The sequence below is a fragment of the Diceros bicornis genome, chromosome X (genome assembly GCF_020826845.1).
Source record: "Diceros bicornis minor isolate mBicDic1 chromosome X, mDicBic1.mat.cur, whole genome shotgun sequence".
Taxonomy (NCBI): domain Eukaryota; kingdom Metazoa; phylum Chordata; class Mammalia; order Perissodactyla; family Rhinocerotidae; genus Diceros; species Diceros bicornis.
The window spans coordinates 41,539,230-41,564,986 of NC_080781.1; the positions used below are offsets into that span (position 1 = coordinate 41,539,230).

At 38.1% G+C, this 25,757-nt stretch overlaps 1 protein-coding gene across 3 annotated transcripts in view; it reads left to right on the forward strand.

Moving 5' to 3' along the window:
• The first annotated feature begins 8,567 nt into the window (after nt 1-8,567).
• ZNF81 (zinc finger protein 81) overlaps nt 8,568-25,757 on the forward strand; it is a 60,352-nt gene continuing 43,162 nt past the window's right edge. Inside the window, exons 1-3 of one of the 3 annotated variants that reach the window (XM_058535762.1) lie at nt 8,568-8,648; nt 13,936-14,178; nt 25,393-25,539. In XM_058535762.1, the coding sequence (XP_058391745.1) occupies nt 14,110-14,178; nt 25,393-25,539 (216 nt within the window). In that variant the 5' untranslated portion in view covers nt 8,568-8,648; nt 13,936-14,109. Of the gene's footprint in view, nt 8,649-13,935; nt 14,179-25,392; nt 25,540-25,757 lie in introns of those variants that run through there. The other 2 variants (XM_058535764.1, XM_058535765.1) reach the window with 2 other exon arrangements.

Genomic DNA, 25,757 nt, shown 5'->3' on the forward strand with positions numbered 1-25,757 from the left:
CAATTCTAAATAAAACATGTGTCAAAGAAGTGTCAAGAGAAATTAAAAAATATTTGAAGTAAATGAAAATATAACTTACCAAAATGTGTGGGATACAGCAAAAGCAATGCTTAAAAGGAAATTTATAACCTTGAATGCATATATTGGAAAAGGAGAAAGACTAAAATGAATAATCTAAGCTTCCTCCTTTGAAACCAAAGACATACCAATGGCCTAAGGACTAGTTTTACTAGGTGTTGGCAAGGATGTGGAACAACTGGAACTATCATACATTGCTGGTGGGAATGTCAAATTGTAAAAGTATGTTGGGAAACAGCTTGGCAGTTTCCTAAACATGTAAACATACACCTACTGTATGACCCAGCCATTTCACTCTTAAGTATTTACCAAAGAGATATAAAAGCTTATGTCCACACATAGACTTGTACATGAATGTTTATAGCAGCTTTATTTGCAATAGCCCAAACCTGGGAAGAACTCAGAGGTCCATTAACAGTTGAATGGATAGACAGTTTGTGGTAGTAACTGCAATTGGAGAATGTAATACTATGCAGCAATAAAAAGTAATTGATACACACAACAAGACAAATGATTTCAAAATAATTATGCCAGGTGAATGAAGTCAGATACAAAAGAGAAAATACTGTATGATTCCATTTCCATAATATACTAGAAAATGCACATGAATGTATAGTGACAGAAAACATCTCAGTGGTTACTTGGAGGTGAGAATGAAGGGAGTGATAGGTTCCAAATATGAAGAAACTTTGGGGGAGCAGTGACAGAAATATTTGTTATCTTGATTGTGGGGATGTTTACATGGGTGTATATTGACCTGTCAAGTTTTGCACAAAAATGAAAATTTTAGAGCATTCTAATTTAGGAACATCAAAGAAAAAAATTCCTAAATAAAACATTAGCAAACAGAATTAAACAGTACATTAAAAGAATAATACATCACAACCAAGTAGGGCTACTTGGTGAGAAGAGTAGGGCTTCTCTTGTAGGATTACAAGAGAAGTTTTAAAATTTTTGAAGTATATTAATGAGTCATCATATTAAATGAACTAAACATGGGCAAAAATCATTGAGAGAAAAACCGATACATATGATTTTAAACATGAAAAGATGCTCAATCACCTTCATACGAAGAGAAATGAAAATTAAAACTACACTTGGGATATCATTTCTCATCTATCAGATTGGCAAAGATCTATAAGTTTAATAACCTGCTCTGTTGGTGAAGTTGTGGGAAAACTGACACTCATTCATTGTTGGGGGTAGTCAAAGTGACACAATCCTATGGAGGCGAATATGGAAATATTTACCAAATTAAAAATGCATTTAATTATAACTCAGCAACCGCATTTCTGGCACTCTATTCTAAGAATACATCTACACATGTTGTATTACAAGGTGGCTCATTGTGGCATTGTTTGAAATAGAAAAATATAGGAAAACAATCCAAGTGTTCATCAGTAGGGCTCAAAGAAATCAATGAAATCAAGTCATCAGCGTGATTCCAGTCAGTAGAATCAAGAAGCATCAAGATGTAACATTAGAAGTATGAAAAAACATGGTTTCAGAGCCAGGACAAAGAAAGATCTGGGGACCAGTAAATCTGACAAATTGCAATTGAGGAAGGAAACCAGAATCAATGAGTACAGATTGTGTCCAGGAGTTCTAGTAGAATGTTATGGTAGTACTTACTATTCATTAATTGCACTGATATTTCTTAAGCACTGATTATGTATTATGTAATGTACATATCTGCAATCAGAAAAGCAATAAATCTGATGCTGGCACATGAATATCATAATTCTCAACAAACAAACAAACATGCAAGGGGAGGGAAAACTCTTTACAGAAGAATGTCAGCTAATAAATATAGAAAGATGATAGAATTAGAAAATCACCATTTTGCAACCCCAAGTTAACCATTGCCTTAGGCAAAGATCATCAATCGATGCTAAAACCATTTTGTGAATGCTTACTTAGTGGTATGGGCTGAACTGTGTTCCCCCAAAATTCATATGTTGAAGCTGTAACTCCCAATATCTCAGAGTGTGTGACATATTTGGAGATAGGCCCTTTAAAAAGGTAATTAAGTTAAAATGAGGCTGTTAGGGTGGGCCCTGATCCAATCTGACTGATGTCCTTATAAGAAGGGGAGATAAGGACATACAGAGAGACAGCAGGTGTGCACAGAGGAGCAACCATGTGAAAAGGCAGAAAGAGGGCAGCTGTCTGCAAGCCAAGGAGAGAGGCCTCAGGAGAAACCAACCCTGCCAACACCTTGATCTTGGACTTCCAGCCTCCAGAACTGTGAGATAATAAATTTCTGTTATTTAAGCCACCCAGTTTACGGTACTTTGTCATGGAAGCCCTAGCAAACTAATACATTGGGGAACAGATTATTCACAGGGTCCCAAAGAATGACCCTACACATAAATAATTAAATACAAAAGGAAAAATATTTCTTTACAATGAAGAAATTAAACTTAGCATTACCAAATATAGGATGTATGGACACATGCTTCTGGACATGACTCACTGAGAGGGACACATCACCCATCTAGATTTCTTTCCCAAGCTGTCTGACCTGAATCTATTCATGAGGAAACAATCAGAAATGCAGAACCATCTACAACGCAATTGGCATAGGCTCTTCAAAAATATCAAGGTCATGGGGGCCAGCCTGGTGGTGTAGTGGTTAAGTTCTCACGCTCTGCTTCGGCGGCCCTGGGTTTGCCGGTTTGGATCCCAGGTGCAGACCTATGAACTGTTCATCAAGCCATCCTGTGGCGGCATCCAATATACAAAATAGAGGAAGATTGGCACAGATGTTAGCTCAGGGACCATCTTCCTCAAGCAAAAAGAGGAAGATTGGCAACAGATGTTAGCTCAGGGCCAATCTTCTTCACAAAAAGAAAAAAATCAAGGTCATGACAGACAAAACAGGCTGGGAAAATACTCTTAAAGACTAAAGAGAGATTAGAGACTAAAAAGGCTTGACAACCAAACACAATGCATGAACCCTGTTTGGATTTGGGATTTTAAAAAAAGTCATAAAGAAATTTAGGGATAATTAGAAAAATTTAAATTTGGACTGCATAATATTATTGTTCAATTTCTTAGGTGTGATGAGATTTTTTTGGAGGGGGGAGGTGATGGAACTGTTCTGTATCCTGATGGTGGTGGTGGTTACACAAATCTATAGATGTATTCAAATTAATAGAACTGCACACCAAAAATTTAATTTTACTATATGATTATTTTTAAATAAAATTTAAAATCATAAGTTGAATTTCTTAGATGAGAGAATGGGCTTGTGGCTATGCAAAAGAAAGTCCTTGTTCTTTTTTTAATTTATTTTTTTGTGAGGAAGATTAGCCCTGAGCTCACATCTGTCGCCCCTCCTCCTATTTTTGCTGAGGAAGACTGGCCCTGGCCTAACATCCGTGTCCATCTTCCTCCACTTTTTTTATATGGGACGCCGCCACAGCATGACTTGACAAGTGGTGCGTCGGTGTGCACCCGGGATCTGAACCCCGGGCTGCCGAAGCGGAGCACGCGCACTTAACCAGTACGCCACCGGGTCAGCCCAGAAAGTCCTTGTTCTTAGCAGTGTGGAAATATACGAAGGTGACCCAAATGGGAACAAAGACTACTTATTCAGAGCTTTCTGTAGCAAGGGAGTCAGCCATCATCACTTGTGGTTGGCAGAGACTCAAAGGCAACCAGGGGAGTGGGAAAGCTTTATAGCGATAAAAGGGAAGGCTTCAGGCATGCTCCGATTGGAGGCCGTTGGCCTGGGGAAGCTGGAGGCGGGCTAACTAGAAGCAGGGCATCCTACATGATTGATATAGCAGATTTGGCTGTCCCTGGTTGGACCTGAATTGGAAGTGGAAAGTGGGGGCAAAAAATGAGGAGGCTGGCGGTCACTGACCAAGTCCTGCCATCTAGACCGACTGCTGCAGAGGTAGTGGTTTGGCTTCCCAGGCTTGTTGCTGCGGAGGTTGTAGGTCAGAGGTCTATTGTCATATATAGGTCGGGCCATTGTCCATTTGTGTATTCAGTCCCTCAGGAGATACACGCTGAGTATGTAGATTTGAAGGAGCATAATGTCTGCAGCTTAGTGTAAAAAGGTATTATAAATCAAAGATGCTAGAGTCCTCAGTTTCCCCATTGCTTCCACTGTTGTCCCTTTCTTTTTTTGCTATTTACCTCTCCCCCTCCCACATGAATTTTGATTAGCGGATAATCCACAAGGCTTACAAAAACAATTCTTGGAAAATGCTGTTCTGATGTATGGGGTTCTGATCAAGCGAGGTGCACAAAAACAGGAACGCTCCCCCAACTGTGAGTTTCCATTAAAAACCTAAGCCCAAACTGCAAGGACAAATACTCAGCTTTCCCCTATAAAAACCCTAATCCTGCTCTAATCAGGGAGTTACCTGATGCACATCAGCTGAATAAAGCCTTTAACCTCTATTTCAGCCACTTAAATCATTTTCTTTGGACATTATTTTTAAATGGTGAGGCCTGTATGTATGTATGTATAAAAAAACAAGGCAAACGTGGCAAAAGTTAATTTAGGTGGAGGGTATTTCTATGTTCATAGTACAATTCTTTCAACTTTTGTGTAGGATGAAAAATTTCTGCTATCTACTGACATGTGTAAATGGTTGTGGCTGTTGGTCTGGAGGTCCCTGCTCAGCCACTGAACCTGATACTTTTATGAGGTTTTCTCAACCTCTGTCAGCGGAAGACAATATTGTAAAATATTTTTCACCTACTAAAGGAAGGCATACAAGACAAGACTGATCAGAAGACTGTGGATATCATTCCTTGCATCTACCCGAGGACGAAGAGGTGCTCATCATTACGTCCTTAGCTGCAGATATGAAAATATTCTGACCTTGCATTCTTCCTCCTTTTCAACTGGACGCCCACATAAATGTGAAGATTCGCGACTCGCCTGCTCCAGGGCAGGACAGTCAGTGGTAGAGTTTAAAAGGAGACTCTGACCTGCCTATTTAAGGTGGCTGTCCCCTGCATTTCCAACTCACCTCACTCTGCCCCATCCACCTCCCTTTAGCAGTTATCACCTTTTAACAAACACTGTTTATTGCCTCTCTTCCCCACTAGGATGTCAGGTTCACGAAGCTAGGGCTTTGGGAGCTGTTTTGTTTCACCACTGACTGATCAATAAATATTTGATGAATGAAAAAATTGAGTCTTATTTACTTATAAGTTCTCCATCTCTTTAGTATTTCCTGCATTACTCATACCAAATCAATTTTGTAGTTAGTCATGTCATCCAGAGATGCCTGCAGAGTCTTTTGGAAAGAATAATTAATCTTTTAAAAAAATGAATCCCATGTGTGTTTTGCTGCTCTCTACATGTGTGGTAAAAATACCAAAAATAAAGCAGTTGATTACTACACATATGTGAGAGGCAGAAATCACTGCAGTATCAGCATGAACAAGTAAACGAGCAAACAGTAAATAAATATCATTTCCGATAAAAAGGAAGGCTATGAAGAAAACTAAAACATGCTGAGGAGCTAGAGAGTGGTGGGGTAGCTCAGGGAAGAAAGACATCCGAAGAAAAGACATTTGAGCAGACACATGAGTGGCGCGATGGAGTGAGCCATGGGGCCAGAGCGTCTTTGGCAGGGGCCACAGTTAAGTGTCAAGGCCACAGAGCTCCTGCCTCCCTGCTCATCCCACCACTGGGGGGCATCTCTGGGCTGGGGCCAAAGATTTTCTTGCTCCATTCAAGGAAGGGACAGCTCTTTTCTCCATGCAGATTTTCTCTTTTTACATTTAGATATTCATCTAATTTTCTCAATTAATTTAAATATTTAGTTAGTTTTAATCATATAATTAGCACTTATGCACTTACCACCCAAAAGAAAAGGTATGGCCTTGACAGTAACTTCCATCTACCCATGTGGTCCCCCAACTCACTGCCCTGCTTCCCCTCAACTGAGGTGAACATAATCCTGAATCCCAAATTCATCAGTTTTTTAATTTCCTTTTAATATAATTTTATCACAACTACACAAAATCCTAAATATTTCATGGTCTTTATATTAGTAGCTTTTAACTTTATAAAAGTGTGTAATGCTTTATATAATCTTTCAGGAATTACAGGTTGTTTTCCCTTAATATTCCTCCATATTGTTGGATATTGTTCTAGTTCATTCATTTTGACTCCTGCTGATGAGCATCAATGTTTGCTTCCAGGTTTTCCTGTTGTGAACAGGATGCCATGCATATCCTAGGTTTCCTGTCCAAGTGTTTCTCTTGGATATATTCCTAAGAGTAGACTGGCTGAATTGTGAGGTATGTAAATAATTCACAAAAATTAGTATCGTCAGACTTACATTTTTGCAAATTGAATGGATGTAAGATGTCATCTCATCACGTCTTGATTTGTATTCTCTTGATCACTAATGAATGAAGAACTCTTCATATGATTATTGGCTGTATCTTTCCTTCTTCTCTGAAATGGTCTAACAGATAGACCTATTTTTTTTCAACATAACCGTAGTACTATTATGACACTCAGCAACATTAACAATGATTCCTGGCACTCTATTACAAGTGTATGCATGCCAACTGTGCTTCCAATGATTGATTACGTTTCTTTTTTTCATTTATTCATTCAACAAACACCCAGACCAGGGCAATAGGGACAGAGAGAGAATCTGGGATAATTAGAGAGTCCAACCCTCTAAGAAAGTAAAATTATCTCAGACTATAAAAACCTGCCCTTCCATTCATCAGGCTGGGAGAACAGACACAGATAAAGTCAGATGCAAAATTAACAAGAAACATTATTTCTCCCTAGGATGTGCAGCAGCTGTAATGCCATAAAGAATTCCTACTTTGAGGGACTACTGCTTTCTTAGGCACTGAGAAACTGTTCTCTACAATCATAGACTATCAGAAACTGCTGTTTGAAATATCAGTATGAACGAAACATCCCACTCTTGCTGGAGATTCTAAGTCACATAGACACAAAGAAGCAGGCAAGATTTCCAACCCCGGTGCAGAGATAAGGGGTATCTAGACATAACATTCTACATCTATCTTAACTTTATTATTTCCAAGGAAACAGGACTCTGGGTTCACTTCACAGTCTGCACAGAGCCTTGCTTTGAGCTTACCAAAACAGCTTCATTTACATTTCATCTGAACTTCACCATCCCTCAGAATCCTATAATTCTATCTTTTCCTTTGTTTAGTGAGCCGTCTCATGGTTCCTCTTGGTGTGGGGTCTCCCTCATTGATCAGACTACAAATTAGTCCCAGATGGTCTTAGGTTGATTGGAGTAGGACACTTTTACATTCCAGATTGTTAAACTGAGGCCCAGAGGGAATGTGACTGGACTGAGAGCATCCAGCAAGTCCACACCTGAGCCTATGCCAGGTCCCCTCAAAATACCTTCCTCACCTGAGGATTTCAGAAAGGCCTTCAGTGGGGCCCAGGGCCTTCTACCTCTGTCAGGAGATTCCCTGGAGGAGGCGATATTTGAACTTGGTTTTGAAGGATAAGTGAGCATTCCCAGGTGAAGGGCAGCACGACTTCTTCCCTTTCTGCTCCAGTGACCTCTCCCAGAAGGGCAGGGGCATCTCCATAATTTCCATATTGGAAGGGAAGGGGCAGCAAACCTTTTGAAAGATCTTGTCTTAAAGCTACATTTGCAAACTAAGAGCACTATCACTACACAGATTTTATTTTATGAGGAAATAAAAATAAAGTTTCCTAAAGATGTTTTTATGTACATATTGCATTAGATTAAGGACAAATAAAAAATTATTATTGGTATATACTTTTATTTTAGCTGGGGTAGCGGGAGTGGGAGATAATGTCGATTATGGGAGCATTCAAACCCCACAGCCAACCCCCAAAGCACGGGCAGAGGGGAATCTAACACTGACTTCTCCCCTTTTCCCCAGCGCTATATCCTACGAAGGCTTGCAGATCCCTGATTTCTTCCCCTTCTTCCCTCCTGGTATGTTCCGGGAGAGGCCTATAAACAGTCTGATTTCTCCCCCCTTCTCATCCTGTGGTATCTGCCAGGAGATAACAGCCACTCGCACCTCTGCGTCTTTCCAGAGGCCTCTCAGCTTCTCTGAATATTATTACCCAGATCCATAGGGTACAGAGCCAAAGACCCCTCCTCCAGGAAGCCTGCCCAGAGAAACGTCCCCACCCCTGCTCTCCCCAACCTGTAAGACAGCTCCACTACTCCGCTCTGCGAGTTTAGAGGTTTCCTCATCCTCGGTACGGAACGAACACTCCTGGAATATGGCGTACCCCATGAGGAAGCGCGACCTGGGCGCGGCCATGTTTCCTGCCTGAGAACAATGCCGAGGGGCACTGAATGCGCCAAAGCACCGGCTCCGTAACAGCTCCATGTCGACTCGGCTGACAGCGGCTTCGAAAGTGTTTTTGCCCATGCGCAGAACCACGCCCCCTTCGTGCGACGCCCCAAACCCCGAGAAGGGGCGGTGCTAGGGGTGGTGACCGGAAATGGCTGCGGTTCTCCGCCGTGGTTGAATAGTTGTTGTCAGGCGGCTCTCCTTGCTCTGTGCCGGAGGGATGTGCAGGTGATGGGCGGCCCGGGAGGGTGAGTGTTGGGGGATTCTATGTGGTCAGGATGGAATCGGTTGTTTAACTGTAGGTAGTTGGATGATTCGCTCATTATTTTGCAGGCTTTTCTCCTATCAACGTTAAGGTCTTGAAGTTCACTCTAAGACCCACAAGGTTTGGTGCATTATGTTCTAAGTGTTTTCTAAGAGTTGATAATTTTTCTTTTGCCCATGAGTTATTTAGAAGTGCGTTTTCAGTTTCCAAAAGTTTATCTTTTTAGTGGATTTCTAATCTTAGTTTTCTGTGGTCAGAAAAATGTCTATGTGAAGCTCATTCTTTGAAGTATGAGGAGACTCATGGCCTAGTCCGTGGTGAATTTTTATAAATGTTCCATATATAACTCAAAAATAATGTTTCAGTGTCTAGTTGTCAATTGTATCATACAAAATTTGTACTCTTTTTTGTCCACTTCTTCTTTTACTAAGAGAGGACAGAGAAATTCTCCACTGTGATAGTGATTTTTCCTTCCTGCTGTTCATGATCCATTTTGAGTTAAGTTTTGTGTAATTTGTGAGACTTAGATCGAGGTTCATTTATTTGGATGTCCAATTACTCAAGCACCATTTGTTAAAAAGATTATCCTTCCTCCATTGACTTGTTTTGCACCTTTGTGAAAAATAAATTGGCCATACTTGTGTGGGACTATTTCTAGGTTCTCTATTCTGTTTCATTGATCTGTGTCTGTTTTTGTCATGAATGGGTGTTGAATTTTGTCAACACTGTATGAATTTATATGATCTTGTGATTTTTCTTTTTTAGCCTGTTAATATGGGGGATTATACTGATTGATTTTTGAATATTGAACCAGCTTTACATTCCTGAAATAAACGTCACTTGGTAGTGGTGTATAATTCTTTTTATATATTGCAGGAAGTGATTAGCTATTACTTTGTTTTGAGGATTTTTGTGTCTAAGTCCATGAAAGATATTGGTCTGTAGTTTTCTTTTTTTGTACTGTCTTTGTCTGGTTTTAGTATTAGGGTAATACTGGCCTCATAGAATGAATTGGAGAGTGTTCTCTCTTCTGTTTTCTGGAAGAGATTGTGTAGAATTGTGCTAATTTTTCTTTAAATGTTTGGTAGAATTCTCCAGTGAAACCATCTAGGCCTGGAAATTTCCTTTCCTTTCCTTTTCCAAGAAGCTTTTTGATTATGGCTTCAATTTCTGTAGTAGTTACATGACTATTCAGATTATGTATTTACTGTTTTTTCAGAGTATCTATTTTAATAGTGGATGAGTTGTGGGAGTTTGTGTTTTGTGAGGAATTGGGCTATTTCATCCAAGTTGTTGAATTTATGTGCATAAAGTTGTTTGTGGTAGTCACTTACTTTCCTTTTAATCAATGCAGGATCTGTAGTTATATCTCCTGTTTCATTTCTGATATTGATAATTTGTATCTTCTTTTTATCTTTGTCGGTCTTGCTAGAGGATTACCAATTTGATTGATCTTTTCAAAGAACCAGATTTTTGGTTTCATTGATTTTCTCTATTTTTTTCTGTTTACAATTTCATTGATTTCTGATCTTATATTTATTACTATGGATTTACTTTGCTCTTATTTTTCTAGTTTCTTGAGGTGGGAGCTAAGATTATTGATTTAAAACCTTAATTCTTGTCTCATATAAGCATTTAGTACTATAAATTTCCCTCTCAACACTGCTTTATCTGCATCCCACAAATTTTGATATGTTATATTTTCATTCATTACTTTTTAATTTCCCTTGAGATCCATCGATTATATAGAAGTGTATTATTTAGTTTACAAGTGTTTGGAGACTTTTCTGTTATCTTTCTGTTATTTATTTCTAGTTCGATGCTATTATAATCAGAGAACATACTCTGTATGATTTCAGTTTGTTGAGGTTTGTTTTATGACCCTGGGTATGGTATAGCTTTAGAGAATGTTCCGTGGGTGCTTGAAGAGAATGTGTATTCTATTAGTGTTTGGCTGGAGTAGGGTATGTTCAGTTAGGCCACCCTTTTCTTGGTCCTTTGATTAAGGGGAGTAGGCTTTTCTTAGGGCTTTTTCATCTGTGCCTGTTGACAGTTCTGAGTTATAAGCATCTCCAGTGCCCTGTTTGTGATATATGGGAGGGAAAATAAAACCCTGGGAACTAACCACTGTGTTATTCCTCAGGCCCTGAGGGCTGTCCACCTTTCCTTTTTGCCTTTCAGAGTCTTCCTATTTGTATTTGTTGTGTTATGTCGATTTCTGCTCTAGTCTCTTCTACATTTATTGTTCTCTTCTGTCTTTTTTCCCCTGTATTAACTTTATTAATTTACATTTTGCTAGGGAACCACTTGTTCAACATCAGTATTGAAATATTTTGCTGTACAGAGCCCAGCCCGGTGGCGTAGTGGTTAAGTTTGCGCACTCCACTTCAGCGGCCCAGGGTTCATAGGTTCAGATCCTGGGTGTGGACCTACACCCCGCTTATCAAGCCATGCTGTGGCAGGTGTCCTACATGTAAAGTAGAGGAAGATGCGCATGGATGTTAGCCCAGGGCCAATCTTCCTCTTTGCTGAGGAAGATTGGCAACAGGTGTTAGCTCAGAGCTAATCTTCCTCACATGCACAAAAAAAAACAACATAAACTTTGCTGTACAGTTATGCATCATATCCCACAATAACTACTTTAAAACACTACCCTATCTGGGAAAGATTTTTCCTCTCTCATTTCATATATATATATATATATGGACCTTTCTCCTTTATCTGGCTTGCAAGGGGGTTATCTATGACATTGGTCCTTTCAAAGAACCAGCTCTTTGTTTTCTTTAAACCCACTATTGTTGTATTTATTTGATTTATTTAAGGTTTTATTTATTTTTATTAATTACTACTTCCTGGTTGTTGGGGGTTTTTTTGCTTAGTTTTCTTTTTTCTGCTTCTAATGTTTTAGGTTGAATACATAGCTCTTTTTTGTTGTATTTATTTTTAATTAAAAATACACCTGTTTAAAGCTGTAAATTTCGCTCTGTATATAACTTTAGTGTGTTCCATGACTTCTGGTAAAAATTACATAGCTTCTGTATTGATTTCCCACTTTGATCCTGGATTATTTAGGAAAGTGTTTTTTTCCTATTAAAACAGATTTGTTTAGATATATAAAACAGATTTATTTGTATTCCAATACCGTAAACATTTTTAAACAGAGTTATTTAGATATATTCCAATACCTTAAAATTCACCTATTTAAGGTATAGAATTTAATGGTTTTTAGTACATTCACGGAGTTATGCAACCATCACCACAATCTTATTTTAAAACATTTTCAATACCCCAGAAAGAAACCTTGTACACATTAGTAGACAGTCACCATTCATGCCACCCTACACTCCCAGCTCTAGGCAACTACTACTCTATTTTCTCTCTCAGTGCATTTGCTTATTTTGGACATTTCACATAGGCGGAATCATAAAGTATGTGGTCCTTTGTGACTGGGTTCTTTCATGTAAGATAATAATTTCAAGGTTCATCCATGTTGTAGTATCAATACTTCTTTTTTTATTGCCAAATAATATTCCATTGTATGGATATACCAAATTTTGTTTATCCATTCATCAGTTGATGGCTATTTAGGTGGTTTCCACTTTGTGGCTACTGTGAATAATACTGCTGTGAGTATTTGTATACAAGTTTTGGAGTGGACATGTGTTTTCATTTCTCTTGGGTAGATACCTGGGAGTGAAATTGCTGGATCATATGGTGACTCTATGGGTAACATTTTGAGGAACTCCCAAACTGTTTTTCGGAGTGGCTGCACCATTTTTACATTTCTACCAGCAATGTATGAGAGCTACAATGTATTCACATCTCACCAGCACTTGTTATTGTCTTTTTTTCTCATTTTAGCCATCTTAATGGATATGAAGTGGTCTCCTTATGGTTGGAAAATTTTGGTTTTGATTTGCATTTCCCTAGTGACTAATGATGTTGAATATTTTATACTAGATCAGAGAATGTAGCTTGTCAATTCCCAACATTAAAACATCTTTCAGAATTTTTTAAATGCATATACACATGTGTATGTGTGTTCACACATTTGTATGCTTACAAGTGTGTAAGCCTATCTGGATATACATAAATGTCCAAAATGTGTTTTATTTTTTTAATTTACTTTTTTAAATTCAACTTATTTAAACTAATTTGTGGCCAAGTTATTTGGTGAAATTTTGTAAAACTTCCATGGGCATAAGAAAAGAAAGCAGATTCTCTCTTTCTTTGGTTCAACATCTGTATGTTTAAAATTTAACTTGTTCATTCCTTTTATTTTATTTTACTCCTTATTTATTTTACTTTCTTGTTTCCTTTTCATCCCATTTCTTACTTCTGTCTTTTGATGTTCCTCTTCATTTTACGTGAATATTTTGTTTTTCCCAACATGAATGACTAGATCTGTAGTGCCTCTATTAGTTGATCAGAATGAAATTGTACCTCAACTTGGACACAGAGACACCCTCTCCTCCCTGGTTCCCTCAACATGAGAAATGGTTTTACCTCTAGATGTTTTAGAGGTAATTTTTAAATAAATAAAATTTATTATTAATATAAATAAAATTTTTAAATTTTATCCCAAGCTATTAATATTTTCCTTATGGCATGTCTCTTCTGTTTCAAGAAACTTAAATTTTTTATTTCAAATCACAGTCATGTTTTTGACTTTTATTAAACAGAACCACATTTATTTTGAGCCTACCATGTAAAAGGTACCATGTGGTGTAGTGTTGAGAACATGAACTTTGAATCCAGGTAGACTGAGTTTGACATAACATCACTAAACCTCTGTTTCTGTATGCATAAAATGAAATAATAATAATTATAGCAAACAGATGACAGGATTGTTGTGCAAATTAAGTGGGGTACCTGCTTCTGTACATTACATGATTCTTTATAATAACAATACTTGCTAAAATGAATTAAATGTTTACCTGGGCCAATCGGTGCTAAGTGCCATAGAAACATCATCTCATTTAATTTTCACAACCACTTGAGATAAATAGTTTTGATGCCTTTTGAAAAATAAAACTGAAGAAATGTTTTCATGTTCTCATAGCTAAAAGTTGGCAGAGCTAGAATTTAAAGCTTTATTAATTTTAGTCCAAATCTCATGGTCTTGCTCATGTTCCAATAACTAGAATAGGTGTTGACTGGACTTTGTCTACCCCGCAGTATCCAGTGCTGTGAACTATGCTTTAGTGCCCCCAGGAAATGTTTGTGGGGTGAATGTGGAGTGACTGACCATGTGGACACTGTCTTTCCAGGTTTCTTGGAGTCTCTGTGGAGTCCCTGGGCTAGACCCCATAGTGAAAGCTGCAGGATCTTCCTTCTGGCCCCAGCAGCTCTGGTTGAGTCCACGGACCCTGCCTGTTCTTGGGCTCCTGGGAAGAGCAGAGTTGTCAGCAAAGAGAGCCCGAGGGCTGAGGCCCAGTGGGAACATGCCAGCTAACCAGAGCTCTCGTGGGCCATCCCTGGCCCTGATTCCAGGGGGATGTGACAACCGTGAGGTAAGGAGGAGGAAGAGGCGCCCAGGGGCAGGAATTCATTCAGAAGGAAAGATAGTATCTCATTATTTTAGTTTGTATGACTTTTTTACCAGACAGGATAATCTCTCCCCCCACCCCATTTTTATTGGTCATTCATTTCCCTTGTGTGAATTTCCTTCTTCTGTCCATTGCTGATTTATTTATCTTAGCCTATGGATTTTTAAAGTTTTTTTAAATATTAAGGTTAATAACGCTTTATCCTTATATATTTTGTGAATAGTTTTTTTAGTTTTATTTAGAAGTGGCAAAGGTGTCTAATAGTTCTCTAAGTCTTAAAAAAATGGCTCTTCCCTGCTTTGCTTCTCCCAGATTCCAGCTCCCTAGAGGCAAGCACTCTTAATCTTTTTAATGGATTCTATTTGCTTTAGTTTGGGACATTATCTATTGACTTTCCACTATGGAAGGTAGAGATTTAGCTTTTCCATGCACCCCTACTCACATAGACTGTTTGCCTGTAAATATTGTTTTGATGAGATCCACCATCAGTGTTTATTACTGTGACTATTTATAGTTGAGTCATGTAGTCATGTAGAATTAGGTAGGTATTTGCCTTGAATAACTAGGTAAGCCCAATATTTATATTTCATGTGTTTTTCTGCAGGAACATTATATTTCATAATAAAAATATTTTACAAAGGGAAAAAATATGTACCCTCCAATTTTGACTCTAGTCTCCCATATAACTTCCAAAGGTGGCTACGGGGACACACACACACACACACACACACACACACACACACACACACACGTTGTGATTACTGTTTCTGCACAACTTTTTCTTTTCCCACGAATTAACAATTTTCCGGTTTAGTCATTTGTTTGCTTTACTATATACATATCAGTAATTCAACTCCAAATTCTTCCCAGGTATTTAAATCTCCTCTCTGTATATTCAAGCATATTAGGTAATAATAATAGTGACAATAATTACAAATACTCATGCAATGTTTACTATGGTGCCCAGCACTGTTATACACACTCTCTGTAATCTAACTCGTCCGCACAACAACTTTGAGAAGTAGATGCCATTGTTATCCCCATTTTATAGAGAGGGAAGCTAGGGCATAGAGAAAAACTATCTGGCCCAAGTTCACACAGCTCATCATAGGTGGGGCTTGTCTCAACTCTGGGCATCAGTGTCTTCTCTTTGGGAAATCTCTCCTGGAGCTTGTTGACTTGCTGAAGGCTGGGCTGGTTGCTCTCTCAGCTTCACACACAGCTATTACCTTGATGTCTTTACTTCACCATCCCCCAGGAAATCTTTTCACCTTTGTCTTGTGTCAGATCCCCTTTCCTGGGGATCCTGTGTCTTTTTGCCTGTTTCCTGGACCCTGTGTCTTCCTCTTTCTTGGTTTACCCCTAATTTTGTGGGAGCACATCCTCTGGTATATCCTTGAGAATTGGATGCATGACAGGTGGATTTTATGAAACTTTACATGTCTGAAATTGTCGTGCAAAAATACATTTATTTAATATATACAACTGGCCGGCCCCGTGGCTTAGCGATTAAGTGCGTGTGCTCCACTACTGGAGTCCTGGGTTCGGATCCTGGGCGCGCACCGATGCACCGCTTCTCTGGCCATGTTCAGGCCGCGTCCCACATACAGCAACTAGAAGGATGTGCAACTATGACATACAACTATCTACTGGGGCTTTGGGGAAAAAAAAAAAAAAGAGGAGGATTGGCAATAGATGTTAGCTCAGAGCCGGTCTTCCTCAGCAAAAAGAGGAGGATTAGCATGGATGTTAGCTCAGGGCTGATCTTCCTCACAAAAAAAAAAAAAAGAATTCAAGGTTGGAAATCATTTTTGCACAGAATTTAAAAAGCCTGTTTTCAATCTAGTCCTTTTGTACTCACACACACATTTTTTCTGCTTTTCAAAAAACTCTTTTTATTCAGTTGTTGATCCTCCATTTTAAAAAATTCTTTGTTCTACTGATTTCCATTTCTTTCTCTTTTGCTCTCCTTTCTAGTAGTTTTTTAAAAACTTCATCTTCCAGGGCCGGCCCCGTGGCTTGGTGGTTAAGTGCGCGTGCTCTGCTACTGGTGGCCCTGGGTTCGTATCCCGGGCGCCCACTGACGTACCGCTTCTCCCGCCATGCTGAGGCCACGTACCACATACGGCAACTAGAAGGATGTGCAACTATGACATACAACTATCTACTGGGGCTTTGGGGGAGAAAAAAAAAAGGAGGAGGATTGGCAATTGATGTTAGCTCAGAGCTGGTCTTCCTCAGCAAAAAGAGGAGGATTAGCATGGATGTTAGCTCAGGGCTGATCTTCCTCACAAAAAAAAAAAAAAACCTTCATCTTCCAAATCTTCTTTTGTGTCTCTCATTAATACTGTTATAGTTTTTATTTTAAATAGCTCTTTTTGTTTTCAGAATATTCTCTTTTAATAGCATGCTATTTTTGTTTTATGGATGCCACATCTTATCACTCTAAGGATATTAGTAATAGTTATTTGATTTTTTGATTAATAATATAGACACATGGCTCAAAAATAAAAAATATATAAAATTAAAAAATATAAAAAGCTATACAGTCTAAATTCTCTTACTCATCTTTCTCTTATCTGCTCACTTCTCTCTAATGCATATAACCAGGTTAGTTAGTTTTCTCTGCATGATTAGTGTTTCTTTATGCATATAAAAGCTGCTGAGAACACATTCTTATTTTCTCCTTTTTATTTCACAAAAGGTGGCCTACTAAACAAAATTTTTATAAATTTTTAATTTTAAGTCTTTTGGTGAAATATACAAATTATGAACAGTGGTGCCATGAACATTTTTGTTCATGTATCCTCATGTACATGTGTACACCCCTCTCTTAACTATATACATAGGGGGCAAGTTAGTGGGTCATAGATTAAGCCTATTTTTTAAAAAATGTTTTTATTATGAAAAATAACATGCCTTCAGAAAAGTGTACAAAACAGACATGTACTGCTTAGTGATTTATCACTCTGTAGGTCTAGAAAGAGTCCATAGTCAGCATTCCAGAATTCTCCTACTCCCAGAGATAACTACTCTCCTAACTTTTATGATAATCATTTCCATTAAGAAGAAAACCACAAGCCACAGAGTGGGAGCAGAGATAGATAACAGAGGACTTACGCTCAGAATATATAAGGAACAACAAAACAATAAGAAAAAGCAGGCTATCTGGTAGTCAGAGGCCTTATTTGAAAAGGTGTGTAACAAAAGAAGATATCCAATGGCTAGTAAACACTTGAGATATTGTTCAGTCTCATTATAGTTATCAAGGAAGTGCAAATTTAAACCATAATGTAATACCACTGCATTCCCACCAGAATGGCTAAAATTAAGAAGACTGACAATGACAAGTGTTATCGAGGATGAGGAGCCATGTGGGCAGCTCAAAGGCTCATGTCAGCACATTTATCTGCTGATATATCAGCTCATATCAGCAGTTCATATGCTGCTGGTGGGAATGTAAATTGGTAGAATCTCTTTGGAAAACATTTTAGCTTTCTTCATCAAAACATATATAGACCATATGAGGAAACAGTTCTCCTAGGAAAATACCCAACAGAAATCCTTGGCTGATATACCAGGACATATGTATAAATGCTCATGGTAGCGTTACTTGTAACAGCAAGAAACTGGAAGTAACTTAAATGTCCATCAGTAGTAGAATGGATAAATAAATTGAACATAATATTGCATGAAAGAAGCCCAAATACAAAAGAATTTATATTGTTTGTTTTAATTTATATAAAGTTTTAAAACAGGCAAAACAAAACTGTATTGGATGCAAAACTATAGGAGTGCATGGTTAGGTGGTAAAACTAGAAAGCAAAGCAAGGGAGTGCTTTCCATCAGGATAGTGGTTTCCTTGATTGTGGGGAGGGAGGGAAAGAGGCATGAGGAAGGCTTCTGGGCAAGGAGCTGGCAACGTTCTGTTTCCAGACCAGAGTGAGAATTAGGTAGGTATTTGCCTTGAATAATTAGCTAAGCCCAATATTTATATGTCATGTTTTTTTCTGCAGGAATATTATATTTCATGATAAAATTTTTTTAAAAAGGAAAAAAGATATGTACCCTTCAATTTTGACCCTAATCTCCCATGTAACTTCCAAAGACGGCTACACACACACACACACACACGCGCACCCCCTACACCTACCTATATCCATTTTTAAAACTTACAACACTTGCTTTTCTCACTTAATATATCTTGGGGATCATTCAATGTTAGTCCATGTAATGAGTTACCTCATTCTTTTTTTTTTTTGTGAGGAAGATCAATCCTGAGCTAACATCCATGCTAATCCTCCTCTTTTTGCTGAGGAAGACCCGCTCTGTACCTCATTCTTTTTGAAGGCTGAATCTTATTCCATTATATGGATATATCAAAAATATAACCAGGGGGGCCAGCCCAGTGACGTAGTGGTTAAGTTCACGCTCTCTGCTTTGGCGGCCCATGGTTCACAGGTTCGAATCCCGGGTGTGGACCAACACACTGCTTATCAAGCCATGCTGTGGCTGCATCCCACATACAAAATAGAGGAAGATGGGCACGGATGTTAGCTCAGAGCCAATCTTCCTCAGCAAAAAGAGGAGGATTGGCAATGGGTGTTAGCTCAGGGCCAATCTTCCTCACCAAAATAAAAATATATGTATATAAACATTTAAGATATTTCCAATCTTTAGCTATTACAAACTAAAGAATAATGAAAATTCTTATCCATATCTTAGTTAACACAAAGGAGAGTATATTTAAAGAGAAATTTCTGCAAATGGAATTCTCAGGACATACGATATACGCAATTTGATTTTTGGTAGATATAGCAAAATGGCCTTCCTGGTGGGTTGTATCAGTTGTGTAAGAATGCTCATTTTCATCATACCCAAGGCAGTGCAGTGTCTTGTCATATTTTTTTTTTCTTTTTGGCCCATCTAATAGGTTAAAACGTGGCATCCCAGTACAGATTAATGTGCATTTCTCTTATTATAGCTGAGGTTGAATATATGTGATTGTGTTTAAAGAGGCTTTTATATTCTTTTTTCCTGAGCTGTTTTAAAATTTCCTTTGCCCATTTTTCTGTTATGCTGTTGCTGTTTATATATTAAGGACAGTAGCTCTTTGTCTTTTATATGGGTCCCAAATATTTTTCCTCAACTTCTCATTTGTCTTTTAAATGAAAATTTTGGCATTTTCCATAATTGAGTTTATCAATGTTTTATGTCCTCCAAGTTTTGTGTCATAACTAGAAAGGCCTACCCCATTACTCAGCTGTATTTGAAAAAAAAATGCTATATTTTCATGTTTTTAGTTTTTAGTTTCACTTCTGTGACTATCTGGATTTTGTTGTTGTTGTTGTAAAGCCTTAACTAGGGATCCATCTTCATTTTTTTCAAGATGCCTGCACATCTGTCTCAACACCATTTATTGAATAACCTCTATTTTCCCCACTAACATGCAGTGCTATATTAGCCTATACATACATTCCAATATATAACTGTGGCTGTATTTATGGACCTTATTCTGTTCCATTGATCTAATAGTCATAATCTTGATGATTCTAATTCCTCTGTATTTATAATTTATTCTAATAGATGGTAGGGCTAAGTCTCTGATTACCCTTCTTTTTCAGAAATTTACTATTTTCTTGTGTGTTTTATTTTCTGTACACAATTTATAATCATCTTACCAAATTTAAAAATAATCCTCTTGCTGTTCTCACTGAGCTTGCATTAAATTTCTGTTTTACAATAGGGCCATTTGTCTCTTTATGATAATTCAGATTTCCTACTAAAGATAGAGTATGTCTGCATTTTTTCAAGTAATCTTTGCATTTCCTGTTAGTGTGTTAATGTTTTCTTCAAATATATTTTTGACATCAGTTTTTGTTTCTATTGTCTAAATGAAAAAAAAAACAATGCAAATACATATGAGTGTATATTGTTACAAATTGGAGCTAAAATTATAATTATACCCACACAAGAGGTAGTTGAGGGAGAGTGAGTGAAAGGAAAAGCAAAGAATCCTATTGTTTTTTCTCTTATTCTTGTTCAGGAGAAGGATATAGATATTGATAGACCTTGTTAGAGAAACATGCATATAATTATGGTCTTATGTTGGAATATGTGAGCAGAAGAATAAAAATAGAATGGGTAATTTTCCAATGAGCATTAAGTGGGGAAACACCAAAAATTTGATTTGTCAAGGAGATTAAAAGAAACCAAAAGAAGTATATAAGTAGCAGAAATTAGTCCTAGTGTTGTGTAATTACATATTATAAATGGGTTAAAATCATTCATTAAAAGAAAGAGATTCTCAAATTAGATGGAAAAAGAAACAACCAAAAACTGTCCAAGATCCAGCATTATTTTATAAACATGAGTTACACTTAAAATTAAAAGACCCAGAAAATACAATAATAAAAGGATAGGAGATGATAGACTTGGCAAACAAGAACCAATAGAACCCTGGGGCTGCATTTTTAATATCAGACCAGAGGGAATGGAAGGTGAAAAACACAAGGGATGAAGGTAGATGAGTCAAACTATTAAATACTAAGAATTATAAAAACTTTCAACACATTTATAGTTAATAGTATATCCTTAAACTATGTAAAATAAAAACTAGCAGAAATAGTTAATTCTACCATTAGCCATTTTAACCCACCCTTGATCAAACAAAGGAAAATAATCTAAGCTTTGCTGTAATACAAATTATAATATTCTGTAGTCACAGAGAATTAAATTAAAAATAAAAAGTAAAAAGCTAGAAAAAATAAATAAGATTTACAAACATTAAAGTATTTTACATGAATATGTTTTTAAGAGAAAACATAAATAATCTTACAAAATATATAAAGGTTGTCTTAGTCAGCTTGAGCTGCCATAACAAAATACCTTAGACTGGGTGGCTTAAGCAACAGAAATTTATTTCCTACAGTTCTGGAGGCTAGAAGTTGAGATCAGGGTGCCAGCATGGTCGGGTTCTGGTGAGGACCCTTTTCCTGGCTTGTAGGTGGCCACCATCTCACTGTGTCTTCACACAATCTCATCTTTGTGCACGCACAGAAGGAGATTGCCAAGAGAGAGCAAGCTCTCTGGTGTTTCTTCTTACAAGGGCACTTATGTGGAGGCCCCGTCCTCGTGACCTCATCTAACCGTAATTACCTCCCAAAGGCCCCATCTCCACATACCACCTCATTGGGGGTTAGGGCTTCAACATATGAATTTTAGGGGAACTCACACATTCAGTCCATAACAGAGGTGAACTTCAAGCAAAACATTTTAAAGTTTATGCAGTAAAGCAAAACTCACAGGTAGAGGGAAAATGATGGATTTGAATGCCTTTATTTATTCCTTTCCTATATCCATGAACTTTCCTTCCTGTTAGAAAGAAATGAACTCTCTACTGAACTCCTTCCCCTCTCCTCTAGGTATCTCCTCTCTTGCTTTTATCATCACCTTTCCCCTTCTGTGCTGGTACCTTCTCAAAGCATACAACATGCAGTAATATTTTTCATCTCAAAAAATCCTCCCTTGACCCCTGATAACTTCCAGCCAAGATGTTTCACCAGGTAAGTAATTCCTACAAACTCATGGACAAAACCTGCAGCTCTGTATATGTTTAATGTCCTTTCCTATTGGTTGGGTTTCGAGCCAGGGACTTGCTTCCTCAAACTAGGGTGGGGGGTCGCTCCCCCTATAGCCCTGCCCTGTGGTACAGTTCTCTGCAGGTCCTGAGAGTCTTGGTTAAGCCAATCCACCAGCCTTCAACTCTTCCCTTATGCTCTAAGCTGCCATTCCCACAACATACTCTACATCCTTGCCAGAATCCTGCCTTCCCAAGGCAAGGGGCTCTTATACTTTTTGTTTAATGTTTTGATACAAAAGCCTGACAAAGAGAACACCAATTACAGATCAGTCTGACTTGTGAATATTGATGGAGTAATTATAAATGAAAAACAGAATCCAGTGGTTCCTTAAAAAATTATTCATTTTGAGCACATGGTTCAATATTACAAAATCTATATATAATTCACCATATTAACATATTGTCAGAGAAAAGTGATTTGGTAACATGCAACATCCATTCTTGATTTTAAAAAGTATCAAAGTTGAACCTGAAACTATAAAACTCGTGGAGGAAAATATAGGTAGTACGCTACTCGTCATCAGCCGTAAAGGGATCTTTTTGAATTCCATGTCTACTCAGACAAGGGAAACAAAAGAAAAAATAAACAAGTGGGACTTCATCAGATTAAAGAGCTTCTACAAGGCAAATGAAACCAGGATCAAAATGAATAGGGAGGGCCGGCCCCGTGGCTTACCAGTTAAGTGCGCATGTTCTGCTACTGGTGGCCTGGGTTCAGATCCCGGGTGTGCACCGACGCACTGTTTCTCCAGCCATGCTGAGGCCGCGTCCCACATACAGCAACTAGAAGGATGTGCAACTATGACATACAACTATCTACTGGGGCTTTGGGGAAAAAAAAAAAAAGAGGAGGATTGGCAATAGATGTTAGCTCAGAGCCGGTCTTCCTCAGCAAAAAGAGGAGGATTAGCATGGATGTTAGCTCAAGGCTGATCTTCCTCACAAAAATAAAAATAAAATAAATAAATAAATAAATGAATAGGGAACCCACCAGCTGGGAAAAAATATTTGCAAACCATATATCTGACAAGGGATTAATCTCTATAATATATAAAGAACTCACACAACTGAATAACAAAAAAAACAAACAACCCAATCAAAAAATGGGCAGAGGAAATGAACAGACACTTCTCCCAAGAAGATATACAGATGGCCAATAGGCACATGAAAAGATGCTCAACATCACTAATCATCTAGGAAATGCAAATCAAAACCACACTAAGATATCACCTTACACCTGTTAGAATGGCTATAGTCACCAAGACAAAAAGCAACAAATGCTGGAGAGGCTGTGGAGAAATGGGAACCCTAATCTACTGCTGGTGGGAATGCAAACTGGTGCAGCCTCTATGGAAAACAGTATGGAGATTCCTCGAAAAATTAAAAGTAGAAATACCCTATGATCCAGCTATCCCACTACTGGGTATCTACCCAATGAACTTGAAATCAACAATCCAAAGAGGCTTATGCACCCCTATGTTCACTGCAGCATTATTCACTATAGCCAAGACATGGAAGCAGCCCAAGCATCACTTGACTGATGATTGGATAAAGAAGATGTGGTGTATATATATATACCATGGAATACTACTCAGCCATAAAAAAAGACAAAATTGTCCCATTTGCAACAACATGGATGGACCTGGAGGGTATTATGTTAAGTGAAATAAGCCAGAAAGAGAAAGACAAACAGTGCATGATTTCACTCATATGTGGAAGATAAACCAACACACGGACAGATAGAACTGTTTGGTGGTTACTGGGGCTAGAGGGTGGGGGGTGGGCACAAGGGGTGGAGGGATGATGCACTTATATGGTGACTGATAAACAATAATTTACAACAAAAATTTCACAATAGAAATAAAAATAAAAATAAAAAAATAAAATTGATTGTAGTGATTAAAAAAAAAAAAGGTATCAAAGTTGAGCATCCCATGCTTCCAGTTCCTTCCCAAAACTCATCCTAGGGATTGTCACTGAAGCAATGGGGTTGATTAATGACATCCAGAATTCTTCATCTTGGGTTGAGTCCTTTGTCTTTGTAAATTGTCTTCCTTTGTCTTGTTTAATACTTTTGTCCCAGAATTCTACTCTGATTAAGATTGAGACCTTGCTTCCTTTCTTTTGGCACTTCCTCATACATTGATGATGTCCAGAATCCTTTATTTTGGATTGAGTTTTTCATCTTTGTGAAGTATCTTCCTTTGTCTTGTTTAATTCTTTTGTCCCAGAATTCTACTCTGATTGATATTAAGATGGAGACCTGGCTTCCTTTCTGCTGGCATTTTCTGATACACCTTTGCTCATCCTTTTTACCATCATCATTCTGAATCTTTGTGCATTTTTCCTGTACAATATATGAAAGATATGTTTTGTATGATGCCTTCCAGTTTTAATGCTTCTTTTTTATATCTTTCACTATAAGCTCTATTTTACTTTGTTTTATGTTCCTTCTATAATTTGGAAGGGTTGAATTCTTTTTTGATTCTTTAAGTGGTTACCTTTGTAACATCTAATTATTATAGTCTAATTATTAAAACAGTATCTATTAACTGTCCACTATGAGTAATGACAAGATTTGTATACTTCTATTTCAAGAGTTCTTTTATTTTTGTAAGTTTTCCTTGAACCCTCTATTTGAGAGCTTGTCTCTTCAATTTGGGTCAGTTCCTGAGGGATACAAATCATATGTATATTGAATGTACTCCCGAATTTCTGTCATTTTCTTCTCTGTTGTATTTTATGTCTTTGTTTATTTCCACTTAATTTTGTTTACTAGTCATAATCCTCTTTGTCTCCTGCTATTTTGGCAGAAAATGTTAAAGACCTTCATTTCTGTATTGTTTTTTCACTTTTTTATTGAGGTCTGCCAACACATAAAAAAATTTTAAGGCAGCTCAAGCAAGTGTCTTTTCAAAGTCGGTTGCTTCAAATCAGAATCCAAACGAGGTCCACACATTGCGTTCTGTTCTTATGTCTCTGTCAAGAACTGGAAAGAGTCTGAGATTTTATCTTACTTGCAAGCTAACAAGTGAGCCTGCCCCAGTGTCCTGGATGCTGGCAGAAGACATTGCCTCCTGGATGAGAGACAAAGGACTTTAGTACTCATGGCAATAGTAGCCAGAGTCTTAGCATTTGTGCCAGTCCCCCGAGTCCCAGTTCCTACAGGGTGATGTGAAGAGGGCCAGGTGACGCCTGCACACACAGTGGGTTGCTTAGATTACCTAAATCTTTTGTAATGAGGAGTAAGCAAACTTGTCCTTTGCTCTGCAGGAAGGCACGATGTTTTCCAAGGCTGTTTGCTATGCGCACATCCTTGAAAAGATAGTCCGGAACAAAGGGCAGTTGGTGCCTGTGCTTACAAGACGTGTAGAAACGTGAGAGACCCATGGAGAATTGTCTCCCAACCATATCCACCCCTAGTTTCTACACCATCTTGCCTTCTGCAAAATTTCCTGCAAGTACACCACTCTGTCAGCCACTCTGATTAATCTGACAGAGGCCAGGGCTAAATCTGTTCAATTTGTCTCATGCAGCACTTAATTGAGGCTATTATCAATGGGATTCCAAGCGGCAGAATGAGGCCAATGTGCAGTATTTTGCTCAACCACGACCTCCAGGGTTCTGGACTCAATCGGCTGAACCAAACCTGTAAGCCATCAAGGTCTACCTTGCAAAGCCAGGTGCTTTTCTCTTTAAGTTTCTATATTTACCTTTCCACTTGGCCTGAGACACTAATCCAAGTACAGCAGGATGTGTTAGCAATTGCACAGATTCTGTCTTGGCTCAATAGGCAATTCCATCGTCTGTAACAACCCTGGACAGTAAGCTGAGGCTGACTGGAATGCCTTCCAGGGCTAAAGGTAGTATGGTTGATCACCTGAGCTAAAATCAGGGGCGA